This window comes from Lipomyces arxii (genome assembly GCF_038497795.1).
Source record: "Lipomyces arxii strain Phaff 12-163 unplaced genomic scaffold V1512scaffold_6, whole genome shotgun sequence".
In the NCBI taxonomy this organism is placed as follows: Eukaryota; Fungi; Ascomycota; class Lipomycetes; order Lipomycetales; family Lipomycetaceae; genus Lipomyces; species Lipomyces arxii.
Window position 1 is genome coordinate 228,981 of NW_027117705.1, and position 11,319 is coordinate 240,299.

At 42.7% G+C, this 11,319-nt stretch overlaps 5 protein-coding genes across 5 annotated transcripts; 4 read left to right on the forward strand and 1 right to left on the reverse strand.

Annotated features, from left to right (window-relative positions):
- The first annotated feature begins 222 nt into the window (after nucleotides 1-222).
- Nucleotides 223-2,463, forward strand: V1512DRAFT_261984 (uncharacterized protein). The gene is made up of 2 exons (XM_066916174.1): nucleotides 223-554; nucleotides 605-2,463. The coding sequence occupies exons 1-2, from the start codon at nucleotides 416-418 to the stop codon at nucleotides 2,260-2,262; spliced, it is 1,797 nt and encodes a 598-aa protein (XP_066771847.1). The 5' UTR covers nucleotides 223-415; the 3' UTR covers nucleotides 2,263-2,463.
- On the forward strand, nucleotides 2,464-6,433 carry V1512DRAFT_148054 (uncharacterized protein). The gene is made up of 3 exons (XM_066913037.1): nucleotides 2,464-3,839; nucleotides 3,891-5,831; nucleotides 5,880-6,433. The coding sequence occupies exons 1-3, from the start codon at nucleotides 2,649-2,651 to the stop codon at nucleotides 6,336-6,338; spliced, it is 3,591 nt and encodes a 1,196-aa protein (XP_066771848.1). The 5' UTR covers nucleotides 2,464-2,648; the 3' UTR covers nucleotides 6,339-6,433.
- A 483-nt stretch (nucleotides 6,434-6,916) lies between these two features.
- On the forward strand, nucleotides 6,917-8,167 carry V1512DRAFT_148184 (uncharacterized protein). The gene is made up of 2 exons (XM_066913038.1): nucleotides 6,917-8,107; nucleotides 8,166-8,167. Exon 1 carries the CDS (start codon nucleotides 7,068-7,070, stop codon nucleotides 7,749-7,751), a length of 684 nt encoding a protein of 227 aa, XP_066771849.1. The 5' UTR covers nucleotides 6,917-7,067; the 3' UTR covers nucleotides 7,752-8,107; nucleotides 8,166-8,167.
- A 968-nt stretch (nucleotides 8,168-9,135) lies between these two features.
- On the forward strand, nucleotides 9,136-10,286 carry V1512DRAFT_252918 (uncharacterized protein; the record flags this gene model as incomplete). Its single annotated transcript, XM_066914733.1, has 6 exons — nucleotides 9,136-9,193; nucleotides 9,370-9,608; nucleotides 9,653-9,682; nucleotides 9,734-9,817; nucleotides 9,917-10,141; nucleotides 10,206-10,286. The coding sequence occupies 6 exons, from the start codon at nucleotides 9,136-9,138 to the stop codon at nucleotides 10,284-10,286; spliced, it is 717 nt and encodes a 238-aa protein (XP_066771850.1).
- A 251-nt stretch (nucleotides 10,287-10,537) lies between these two features.
- On the reverse strand, nucleotides 10,538-11,225 carry V1512DRAFT_252919 (uncharacterized protein; the record flags this gene model as incomplete). Its single annotated transcript, XM_066914734.1, has 4 exons — nucleotides 10,538-10,573; nucleotides 10,627-10,851; nucleotides 10,904-11,002; nucleotides 11,055-11,225. The coding sequence occupies 4 exons, from the start codon at nucleotides 11,223-11,225 to the stop codon at nucleotides 10,538-10,540; spliced, it is 531 nt and encodes a 176-aa protein (XP_066771851.1).
- Nucleotides 11,226-11,319: the final 94 nt, after the last annotated feature.

Below are 11,319 nucleotides of genomic sequence, written 5' to 3' on the forward strand. Positions count from 1 at the left end.
GGCAGGCAGCCTTTGCTGCATAAACATCTGCGCTAAACTATTTTAGGCATAAAAACGTAATTTACGGCGCGTCACGTGTATTTAAGTGCATAACAATGTCACTTTTAAAGCAATAAAACGTCTATATTCTTTGCATAGCGCACACTAATATGGCATTATCCACACTTATATATCGTAATCATTACACTATACTAGTATCGTACCAATTAACCCAGAATATAGAACGCGTCCGCTATGTCGCCGTTTAAGCCCAGACTTAACTTTCGTCTTTCGCCTCGTCCATCCATACACTTTTATCTCTCGATCGTCACTTAACAACACTCTTTTATTGCATTCTCACCTTGTTATTATTATATTCTTTATTCATCACACTTAATCAAAAAAGATCAATTCAAATTTGATTCAAGCTGTTTAAATGTCAGTTCCAATTTCTGTCTCGTTATGGGACCGTATAAAGTCTTATTTTTTAAATCCAACTTCGTCGGCTCTTAATGACAAATCACTTGGTTTCTCAGTCTATGGCAATTCTACTCGTTATGGAGTATTCTCAATTTGTATGGGTTGTATATCGTGGTTACAGTGGCGCCAATTCTAATCATATTAGTCTCTCCGTTCTCGACTGGCTCTCTCTTAGCCTCCTTTTTAACGGTTCCGAAATCTCTTCTATCTTCACTTTTCTCCTCGTCTTCTTCGAAGTCAATATCAAACAGGTCAGAACAGTCATCAGAATCAATAAAGACTTCGTCGACTGCCTCGAATTCAACAACGAGCAGCTTGTTTCCTCAGAGTGTGGTGGACTCACGTCTTACTACAGCACTGAACAATGCAAATGCAAATCAGACTGCGACTCCTTGCGCAACAGGCTCATCAGCAACTTTGATGCAGGTGCATAATGCAGGCGGGGAACTTGTGGGATTTGATTTGTCAGATCCAGCAATGATGCAGCCCGCAAACTACTTGCTTACAATGAACCCGCAACTTCAATTAGCCCCTCAGAACTACCTCGAACAGCAGTATCCAATGCCTACTTTGCCTACAGTTGAGGATCAAGGCGTTTTTCTTGACCGTCTGGATGAGCTAGAGGAATACATTTCTGCAATGCGCACCAGACTTTTTGCTTCGGGCTCGCGTAACTGTTCGACTTACTGTGATGATTCTGCTTCAAGTGCTACTGCGACTCCTCTAGTAGTTAGACGCCGCAATGAACGCCAATCTGTTGCTGCTCCTTACTCGCGTCCAGTCTACACAGGCGTTTCTCAGTTTGCAGTCGATGTCAACGATCTCACAAATGCTGTCTCTGCCTATTCACCTGAATCCGTTACCTCACAATATCTAGCTTCTGCATCTGTCAACGGTGACCAGTCGTCACCCTCACTCGCCAACTCGGTTTATTCACCTTCCGACTCGGCTCCTTGGACCCCTCCTGAACTTGCTGACCAGAATTCACCGAAAAAATTTTCTTTAGATGATTCTCTCAACTTTCAAGGAAACTATACCGATGGTGTTCAACCGTTTCCCGACTTGGAGGGTTATGATGGCTCAGATATGACCATGTTCTCGCTTACTGCTGGCAATAAATTTGCAGTTACGGCTGACTCAATTACTGGCTTTCCGCAGTTTATCCCCACAAAAATAGAGGGTATGAATCCGCCGCAAATACCGTCGCAGGAAATAATTTTTGACGGACCGTTGATGATGCCTGCTCCTGTGATGTCTGAACCTGCGATTCAGGTTGTGCCCACTGCCTTGAGTCGGAGCTCAAGCGTCAGCTCACAGCCTACCAGTGGCAGCTCGGCTATTAACTCACCTCCATCTTCAAATTCTTCTCCTGTGTCCTCGCCCGTCAAGGAGCATGTGGCTGTACACACCGAGCCTTCAAACTTACCTAACTGGTCGTCGTCACCGTCAAGTTCCTCGTTCCAGTGCCCACATTGTCAGGCCCAGTTTAGAATCAAGGGATACCTTACTCGTCATTTAAAGAAGCACGCAGTAAACAAGGCTTATTCTTGTCCATTCTATGACCCGACATGTTCGACACCGTGCCATTCTTCAGGTGGTTTCTCACGTCGTGACACTTATAAGACACATCTGAAATCTCGTCATTTTGTTTATCCTGCCGGGACCCGGTCGGACCAACGTGCTGGTATGAGAGGATGGTGTGCAGCGTGCGGCATGCTTTTTGCATGCAACGAGAACTGGGTTGAAAACCACGTCGAAGGTGGCGAATGTCGTGCATTTCAAAGCATTTCCATGTACAGCTGAAGTTATTATGGAATTGTTTGAGTTCGGTTAAGAGACAGTGAAAGTTGTTTTAAGTGTGCTTTGCTTGTGGATAATGGAGTGTATATTGGAATCGGATTTGCTTTTTTTTGTGTCTTTTTTTTTGAGTAGTTTGGCTTTGTATTTTATTTTGAACGGGAAATGGATCGCAATGTTATAATAAAACACATTATTATCAGAGAAGTGGCACCTTATCCTTTGTTTAGATAATGACGAGATCGGTAATAATAGCATAAGGGTGCTGTACTGATATAAAATATAGAAACGCGACCGACATTATTGTCAATAAAGAAACCTAGCACAACTTTGCCTGCGCTGTTTCGACAGCAAACAAACAATTTTTCGTTGTATTTTCTCTATTTGGAGTTATGTCGGTAAATGGTCTCAGGCCAGTGTCTCGACGGCCAGTACCAAAGATATTAGAAGTATCAGAAGACAAAGTGTTTGATAGTGTTGTCAGGTCGTGTTTTTTGGCGTATATTGAACAATCATGGAACCAGGCTTTATTTTCTAAGGATTCTAATGGTAAAGAGATAGCTGTGCCTAAATTTGAGTTACGGGTGTCTCTCCTCACCCTCATTAGAAAAGAATTACGATCGTATCCTTACTCAACCAGATCTGCCGTCGTAACAGATATGTTTGCCGGGTTTGCGCGTCAAATGGAGATTAGGGACGAAAAAGACAAGTTAAAGAGACCAATTACGCTTCACGAGCTATATTGTATGTTTATGGATTGTGTTAAACATACAAGTCTTGTGCCTGCACAAGCGTTCGAGCTTACACTGGCATTTGTTTCTTATCTCGAGTACTGCAACACCAAAGCCAAATCAGGTGACAAGATACGACCACAGCTGATCAAGGAGATGAAAAGCTACTATTCTATGCCTCCAGATCCACCACTGTGCAGGGAGGTTGCGTACGTTTTCGGCCGAGATCTGGCAGTGGTCAAGAAGTCAATCTTAAACTACCAAGGCAAACTGACAGTAATAGATCATATGGATGATCTCAAGCGCATGATCAGTGAGGTTAACGAGGACAAATACGCCAACAAATTTGCTTCTGCAGCTGACCACATAGCATGGAAAACAGTCGAGATGGCGGAACTAACTCAGTTACTAAACTTGCTGTTAACGAATCACAGCAAAAGCATGATACCTACGCGAAATTCAATGTCTTTAAAGGTCGAGAAGAACGTCAAGTTTGTGCCGAACGACAAAGTAGCATATTACAACGCAGTTGTGAAGAAGTGCTTTTTGCGAGACATTACAGAGACCGAGGCTATAATTCAGAGCCGGTTCGAGTATAGACATCCTGGAACTGACGACCGCGTTGATGTTCTCACAAAGATGTCACAGGATGTTCTCCGTATGATTGGCACGAATTGGTTAATAAAAAAGTCGTCACGCGAAAGTGCGGTGCTAGACACGGCACGGAAGTTATATGAGCAAAACAGCTTGAGTATATCGGCTATGGCAATGGTGCTGAAAATTTTTAACTCTAAAATGCTGGACGCAAGAACGGGCGAACCACTAAGAAGCGAATTTTGGACTACAGAAGACGTACGTTCAAATAGTCTTAAATTTTTGGCGGGACAGTTAACATCAGTTTAGGTAAAATCATATGCCAAAAATATAAATTTATTATTCAATGCGACAATTGCAAAAATAATGCAAAATATTCAATGCATGTTTGATCCTGGCGAGTCTCAATTGGAAGAAGTTGTGGTGTTTATAGAAAAATATCTTGTATCGGCCATATGGCTGCCGTCTGCCCACTCGGAAGTCGAAGCAAAACTAGAAGATTTTGTTGGTGCAACTAGAACGGTAGCGTACCAGCGAATGATGCAACATATCAAGCAAAATGATTCAGCTGACCTGTTCGAGTTCACGCTAAATTGGAAAACCGTAATCGATTTGATGAATGCAGATCTGGTGGCTCTTGGTAACAAGTACTTTATACCGCTGACTGTTATGAATGTTAACCTTTCGTGGTGGGATCGGAAGTTGGACATTAAAGTATGGGCTGGAAAGATATTGATATCTACGGGTGGGTCTTTTTCATTAGAGCAGTTCGGGAAAATGCAAAACTATCTAAATACAGGACAGTTATCTTTTTCAGTAGAAGAGATCAAACTAGTCCACGATTTCCTGTCCAAGCAACAGTCTAGATTCAGGATGAGTTTGCAGATGCCATTTCCGTTTGACGTCGAGTCATCGCTTTTCCCGTACTTGTGCAGGACGCTTGACAAGTCATTGTCAACGGTATCGAGCTGGGTTGAAAATCTGACGAAAGACGAGCAATTTGTCATGATGGAGAAACCAAAAAGAGTTCAGTCCGACGGTAGTGGCGGCAGTGAAGGCGTACGGCACAGTCAGTCTGTCGTATCGCTGTTTACGATGATGCTTTCGCAAATAGCCGTCGTTAGGAGTCTGAAATGGAATGACGAAGGACAGAATGCAAAGCTTTACACGATTTGCATGAAGCACATCTTTCGAGCGCTGCTTTTGTATTTGGAACGACTCAAAATGAAGTTTGAAGACGAAGCGACGGTCGAGGAGGAAAAGTCTGGCGGTGTTTTCCAAATGTTCAAAAAAGCTAATGTCAAGCCGTTCCAGTTCTTGCCAAAAACGCTTGTGAAATTTAATAATCTCGAATACATTAAGAACCAACTGGACGAAATTGAAAAGTCCCTTAATTCGAAAGAGATGGCTGCAGCAGTTGTTGTGAAGGAGAAACCGTCAAAATACTCATTTACCATCCAGGTTGCCGAAGCTCGAAACATCAAATTCCCTGACGGAGTGCGTGACACCTATGTACGAATAAACGACATTACGCGGCAAGCCGAGATTGGTATCACGAAGGTTATTGAAAACGATCCCAACCCGATCTGGAATGAAAGCTTTACTTACAGTATTGCACGGAAGGTGGATGTCAGCATCATGCTGTTTCACGAATCCAGGACTTGGAACAATCAAGTAGAAACCTTTAGCGGTGGTGATGGAGAATTTTGTCTCAATCCTGCAAAGCATTTTGATTTTGTGCCGTTAGAAACATGGGTAGATCTTGAATTACAAGGTCAGGGTCAAGGTCAGATCAAGATCATATCTATGATGGAAAGCGAGCGCGACGACTTGATATTTTACTTTGGCAAGGTTTTTCAAGAAATCACGCAGCTGGAGCAAGTTATGAAAGAATCAATCACGTCGAAATTTGAGCCCGTGATTTCACATTATCTAACGAAAGAAGCTATTAGAGAACTTGGCCGGGTAGGCATATCGAACGAACATGCATGGAATGATAACGAAAAAAGAGCTGCTTGGTACAATGTAGAAGAAAAGGAGATTGATCCGCTCTTTGATGAGGTTGCAGTGCGACTTCGTGAGTTGGTCGAGACGTTGACAAAGACACTTAGTGGTGAAATTACAGTCACTATTTGGAGCAGCATGCTCTTGGCATTAGAGCGCTTGATCTTACCGCCGTTTTCGCTGAAAGGTTCACTACATGGCTTAGTAAGTGATGCCGAACTGTTCAGCGTGGATAAATTGGTCGACGTACGTTTTATTAGTATAAAAGTTCCGTATGTAGTACTAACAATACAGTATCCGATGACTGAATTCATGCACAACAAGGGCAATGGAGTGGCATTGGAAGTGTTAAAGTCTTCAGAACATTACAAAATTCTGAAACTGGCCAAAGAATATTACAGTCTGTCAATTTCACAACTTGAAGCAAAGTATTACAGTACGTCGTCGCACAACTTCAAATCTCGTCAAGACCTTGGACATAGCCGGCTGCTCACTCGAGCAAAGACTTTGGTGGGACACCGCAACATTAAAACGATACGAGAAACAGAGAAAAGTCTTCAACAAGCTAAGGATACTGACAACGAGGAGCAAGTGTTATTGCGAATTCTGGCAGTAAAAGATGCCACCGCGTTGAACCATATTTTACAGAAACGCAGAGACAAAGACCGGATTCATGCTGCTGAGATGGAAGCTAGTCGGCGACCGAACAATAAGATGTTTGATCGAGTGCAAAATAGGCCACGGTATAGGTAATTAATTGTGTTGTACTTGCATGTATAGTTTGCGATTGGATCGTGGAAAAGGTTTTGCATTTAATTTTGGCGATATTGAAATATAAGGTTTTTAGGTTTAAAGTAATCTGCGTACGCAGCTACGCAGCCCCATATTGACTTTTTTGTGTTCAGCGTACGTTTGCGGACTGTCAATCGCCAAAGATCGCAAAATGGCAATGTCAGCTGCCAAGCGGTCAAGCTTAATTGTTCAGCGGACCACGGCGTTTGTAAATCGTATGGACTTTTCCTTGTCTTCTGAGGAAGAAGAGGCAGAAGAGGAGGGAGAAGAAACAGAGAACGTTGTCCAGCAAATAGAAGAGTGTCCAATTTCTCATGAGTCTGGTTTAAATGTTGAATCTTCTGCTTCAGTATTGGTTTTAGACTCTGAGTTATTTGATGACAATTGAAGCCAGTATGACTATGTCCGGCGTCGCCTAATTTTAGTTTTTCTTCTACACCCGAACAAATCAACGCGAGCACTGATTTATCTGGCCGTGACTTCTATTTGTCAGATGATGATCTGAATATAGATGTATTGGGTCACGACTCGGTATAAATTCATGAGTCAATAGAGACTACACGATCTGCAAGATCCTCTAACTCAAACTTGAGTTTAAGGTCTGTTCAGAGTCATGTACAGAGTGACAGGGCATATCCAAATCAAAGTACAAGTGCAAGTCTAGAACTAAGCGTGGAGCCGAGTCTAGTTATGCCTCTGAATATTGCCGATTCTCCTACGTCAAGTTTGCAATTAAGTTCGGTCGTGCCTGATGAACTGACCGACAGAGTTACAGATGCTGAACTGATGACTGTTCTAGCAAAAGCATGCTATCTCAGCTACGTTCGCACTCTGACGTTAAAGTTCATTTACAGGGTAACAGACGATGGGTCATGCGAAGGATTTGACTTTGTACTTCCTGCTTCTATGTTGAAACACGTCAAATCTGAGGCAGAGGCACTGCAAAGAAAATCTCACTACACCGAGCTGGATCTGGGATTTAATACTTTCGTGAGAGATATTTCGGCAAAAGACTTCAAAAGTAGATTAGAGCAAACAATGAAGATGAGCGTTTTATTTGACGTTTTCATGACATGTTGTGACGCACGTATCAAAGTGCCTTGGGAAGCTTGCAAATGTGTGCTTGCGTTTTTGTCTTTGATGGAAGGTTGTGGACGCAAAGAGGAGGACAAAGTAATGCTAAACATTATTTCGGGAGCTCAGAAATACTACTCTTCCCCAAACATTATGCCAGTAGTGAAAGAAATGGCCGCGCTACTCGATAATCCATTGAACAGGTTCAACGATGAGGTTATGACTTTTTACGACATTGGTAATGTTTTAATGAACTCAATATCGATGGTTTCAAGATGTGTTGCTTGTTTGTGGGAATGAGCTGACAATGAGTTCTGGACTACGAAACTTCCGTTTAAGCTATATTGGCAAGCTGTAATGTTGAAGTGCTTGAAGCACGATATTCAGGCTTTGTTTTCACTTAGTATTACCCCTTTGCACCGCGCTTACGACTCTGTCTCTGATGAAATGATTCGGAAAATGACATCTACTTCGACCTTCTCAACTCTTCAAACTGTACACACAGCCTTGCAAATGAACACCGACGATTTCAACCAGGCTGTGACAACTGCCATCTTGGCTGCTGTTCATGAGTTGTTGGCTGGGAGTCGAAACGCTGTTGAGTTTCAGCGTGTCTGTGTCGCGTTGTTGCTTGTTGATTTGGCTTGCGAATCTTTGTCAGTATGTGAGCATGCAACTTAAGCTATGCATGAAATTGAAACTGACAGCTCACAGGCGGATCTGTACAATGCCGTCGCCGTGATGGTTTATTTGGAATTTGAGATTGAAATGCTGACTAGCCTACAAAAGTTTCCGGCGATAGATTTCCCGAGATTAAGTTATTTGCTTGCGTCTGTCTTTGCGCACACTGGAAAGTACAATCCCACACATATCGATAACGTTGCCAACGCATTCAAGAAATCCTTGATTTGTGTGTTGCCGCATGCATGTACATACTGCTGACTTTATTGCTACGATTCTTTTATAGGTTCTCTGTTCCAATTCGCACCTCAAGCCAGCAAAGATAAATTAATAAGTTATTGGTTCACAGCTTTGACTTTAGCACGCGCTGAATGTTTGGAGTTGCGGCAAACAATGCTAGATACGTTCAATGAGCTAGCAGTTCAGAAAGATTCGCTCTTGCAAGTGTTCAATATCGGTGACTGGGTCTCCGAATTTCTGATCACAAACTCCATTAGTTTCTCCGCCAAATACCTCAGATTTGTTAGTAGCAAAACAGTAATTTTCCCGCTTCAAGATTTGATGGATCTGTATAAACAGCTAAGCAATTTACGCGATATGTGCTCTGGAGCAGACATCCCGTTTGAGCTAGAGTCAGAGGCGGATTTGTTCCCGCGGGTGATGGATACTTATAAAGAGTCGACACAGATCCTGAAGTAGTTTCAAATTAATGTCGAGACGGAGAATGTCTGTAACTATACTTTTTAATCAGAGACAGCTCAGGTCTGATATTGAGAATAGTACACCTGCGCACCTGACCATCTACTGTCGGACCACCTTGTGGATTCGTTTGAAGGCTTCGAAGTGTCACTCCAAATTATAGCAGAACTCGAATGGCGTAACCTAACGCAGTTGGCAAAGCTTTATAACTATTGGATGAATGTTTGTTTAGCTTGTCTTTTATGCCGTATAAACCTGACGATGGCAGCAGTTTGCAGCTGTTCTCGCAAAGCGCACGAGCGTTATGGAGGCCGATTTCGCCAAACAATATAGTCGCTTTGGAGAAGTTCCTGATAATGTAGGTAATCGCAGTGTCACAAATTTGAATGTATTCACTGATCTGTTGCAGATATGTGGCGTGCTGAATGCTCCGTCTTTCATACGCTCTCAAGTTACAAAACTGGCCACCAGAGCAGACGATAACGGATTCGAGAAATTAGCTTTACTCCTTCTGTTATTGAGCTAACAAATCTTGCAGCTGACACCGGTGGTGTTGTGCTCGAACTGAAAGATTCAAGTTACGGTAGCTTGATTGGAAAGACCGATATGCTTCTGTTTGGCGGCTTGGTACAAAAAGAACAAAGCTTTGATTACTTTATGACAGATGCTGCAAATGTCTTTGTCCAGCTTTACTATGTTAGCGGACAGCAACTGATCTTGCGCAGTAGAGGTATGCTGTCTATTGATCCAACCATGGACATCGATGCTGCGGTCACGGTGCGTTCCAATAGCCGTGTGCTTAACGCTACTAACACGTCTAGACCAATTGGGTTCCCCTGGATCAAGGAATGGTTTGCATCGTTACTGTTAACAACTGAGACTTAAGTGGCAATCAAATGGAGCCGCCCGCAATGGCATGCGTAGCAACAATATTGAACTTTGTTTCTAAGCTTGAGAAGCATGTGGCTGCTATAGTTGCCTTATGTGTAAGAAAGATGAACTTTGCAGCTCATACTTGCTAATAGGTCAAAAGTTTCAAAGAGATTTTGAAGAGGCCATAAACATGACAGTGCTGAAAAATACAGTTAAATATTGAAGGCATGGTTGAAGACAGCGTTGGGCAGCAGAACGCTATTGACGAAATTTTACACGCACGGCTTAATGGTGTCATATCCCAGTTTGAAGTCATGGTCCCGAAGTTGAGACCAGACACGTTCGCAGTGATATTAATCGAAATATGGGATCTGGCTCTCAAGTTCCTGCAACAACTGGTTTCTCTGGAACACCGAAATTCCGAGAAAAAGCTATCGGTATTGACCAACTGACGAGACGTAACTTTTATTGCAATCTGCTGTCAATATTGACAATACACAGGTGTATCTGTTGCAAATGTTTCAACAAGGTGGGGACGAAAAGTTTACGCAGACGCTCTCGACCACAGAGCAGTACAAGTAGCTGGACAATGTACTTGAGGTTTGTGTTGAAAACCTTAGAATGCCATGTACAGAAAGGTTGGAACTACGTCCGCCCCGTCGACAGAGCCGAAGTAGTTATGCCGAGTCAAGTTCGACTTCAAAGTCAGGTCGCATGCGCAAATTAATGAACAAGGTCAGACACTGACATGAGTATTATTTGAAAGAAGTAATGGTTCTATGTAACCGTATTTAATATAAAATTTAATTTCCTATATGGCCTGACCTTTTAGATTATTTTGGATAGTATGATCCATCGTCAACACCGGCCTGAACATGTTAGTACACATGATAATTTAAATGACACCGTAAAAAGTACATACACCGTAAATGTTCTTGAAAGACTCCGAACCGCCTAGTTCTGTGAACAAACCATCAGCATAAACTCTGGGGGTAGCCGGATTTTCTGGTGCGATAAGCAATAATCCAAATGCAGAAACACCGACAAATGCAAAGAACGACAAAAGTGTCAATCCAGCCTTCGACGTGCTAACATAGTCGTGCACGTCAGGCGACCACATATTGAGCAAGTCGTCATCTTCGTGAAGCTAGAAAAAAATCATTCGACGCCATTCTCGGTATAAACATTACACTACTCACAGGATCTCCAAAGTTGCGTCTTAATTGCTGATCATCGTATTTAACATATGGATCCCGATGCTGGTTGAACATATACGGGTACTCGGGATATCTTCCGTTCTGCACAATCCCAGTTAACTCGAACCTCTCCAGTATTTCTGTACATTCTTACCAAGTTGACATCACCTTCATCTTCACCGTCCTTAAATTCGCTTTCGGTAGCATATTTGCGTATGTATTGTGTTTGTATCCGAGCAAAAGACTTTGATCCAGAGTGCACCGACACTCCCGGCCTTGAAGCAGCAGCCTTTGCGGTTCTTGCAAGAAATCTAGATGCGAACATTCTGGGCTGTGTGTATCTTCCCTTGTCAAAGCAATTGCCGAATTTCCCTGGGCTGATTCCCAAGTTTTGTTCAATATAAAGAAGACCCTTGTGA

Bases quoted from the DNA above. Each gene is read 5' to 3' on its own strand.
- V1512DRAFT_261984 (XM_066916174.1), top strand. From the start codon at position 416: ATGTCAGTTCCAATTTCTGTCTCGTTATGGGACCGTATAAAGTCTTAT. The intron at 555-604 runs GTATGGGTTGTA...TAATCATATTAG, and splicing joins TTATGGAGTATTCTCAATTT to TCTCTCCGTTCTCGACTGGC.
- V1512DRAFT_148054 (XM_066913037.1), top strand. From the start codon at position 2,649: ATGTCGGTAAATGGTCTCAGGCCAGTGTCTCGACGGCCAGTACCAAAG. The intron at 3,840-3,890 runs GTACGTTCAAAT...ACATCAGTTTAG, and splicing joins AATTTTGGACTACAGAAGAC to GTAAAATCATATGCCAAAAA. The intron at 5,832-5,879 runs GTACGTTTTATT...CTAACAATACAG, and splicing joins GCGTGGATAAATTGGTCGAC to TATCCGATGACTGAATTCAT.
- V1512DRAFT_148184 (XM_066913038.1), top strand. From the start codon at position 7,068: ATGCCTCTGAATATTGCCGATTCTCCTACGTCAAGTTTGCAATTAAGT.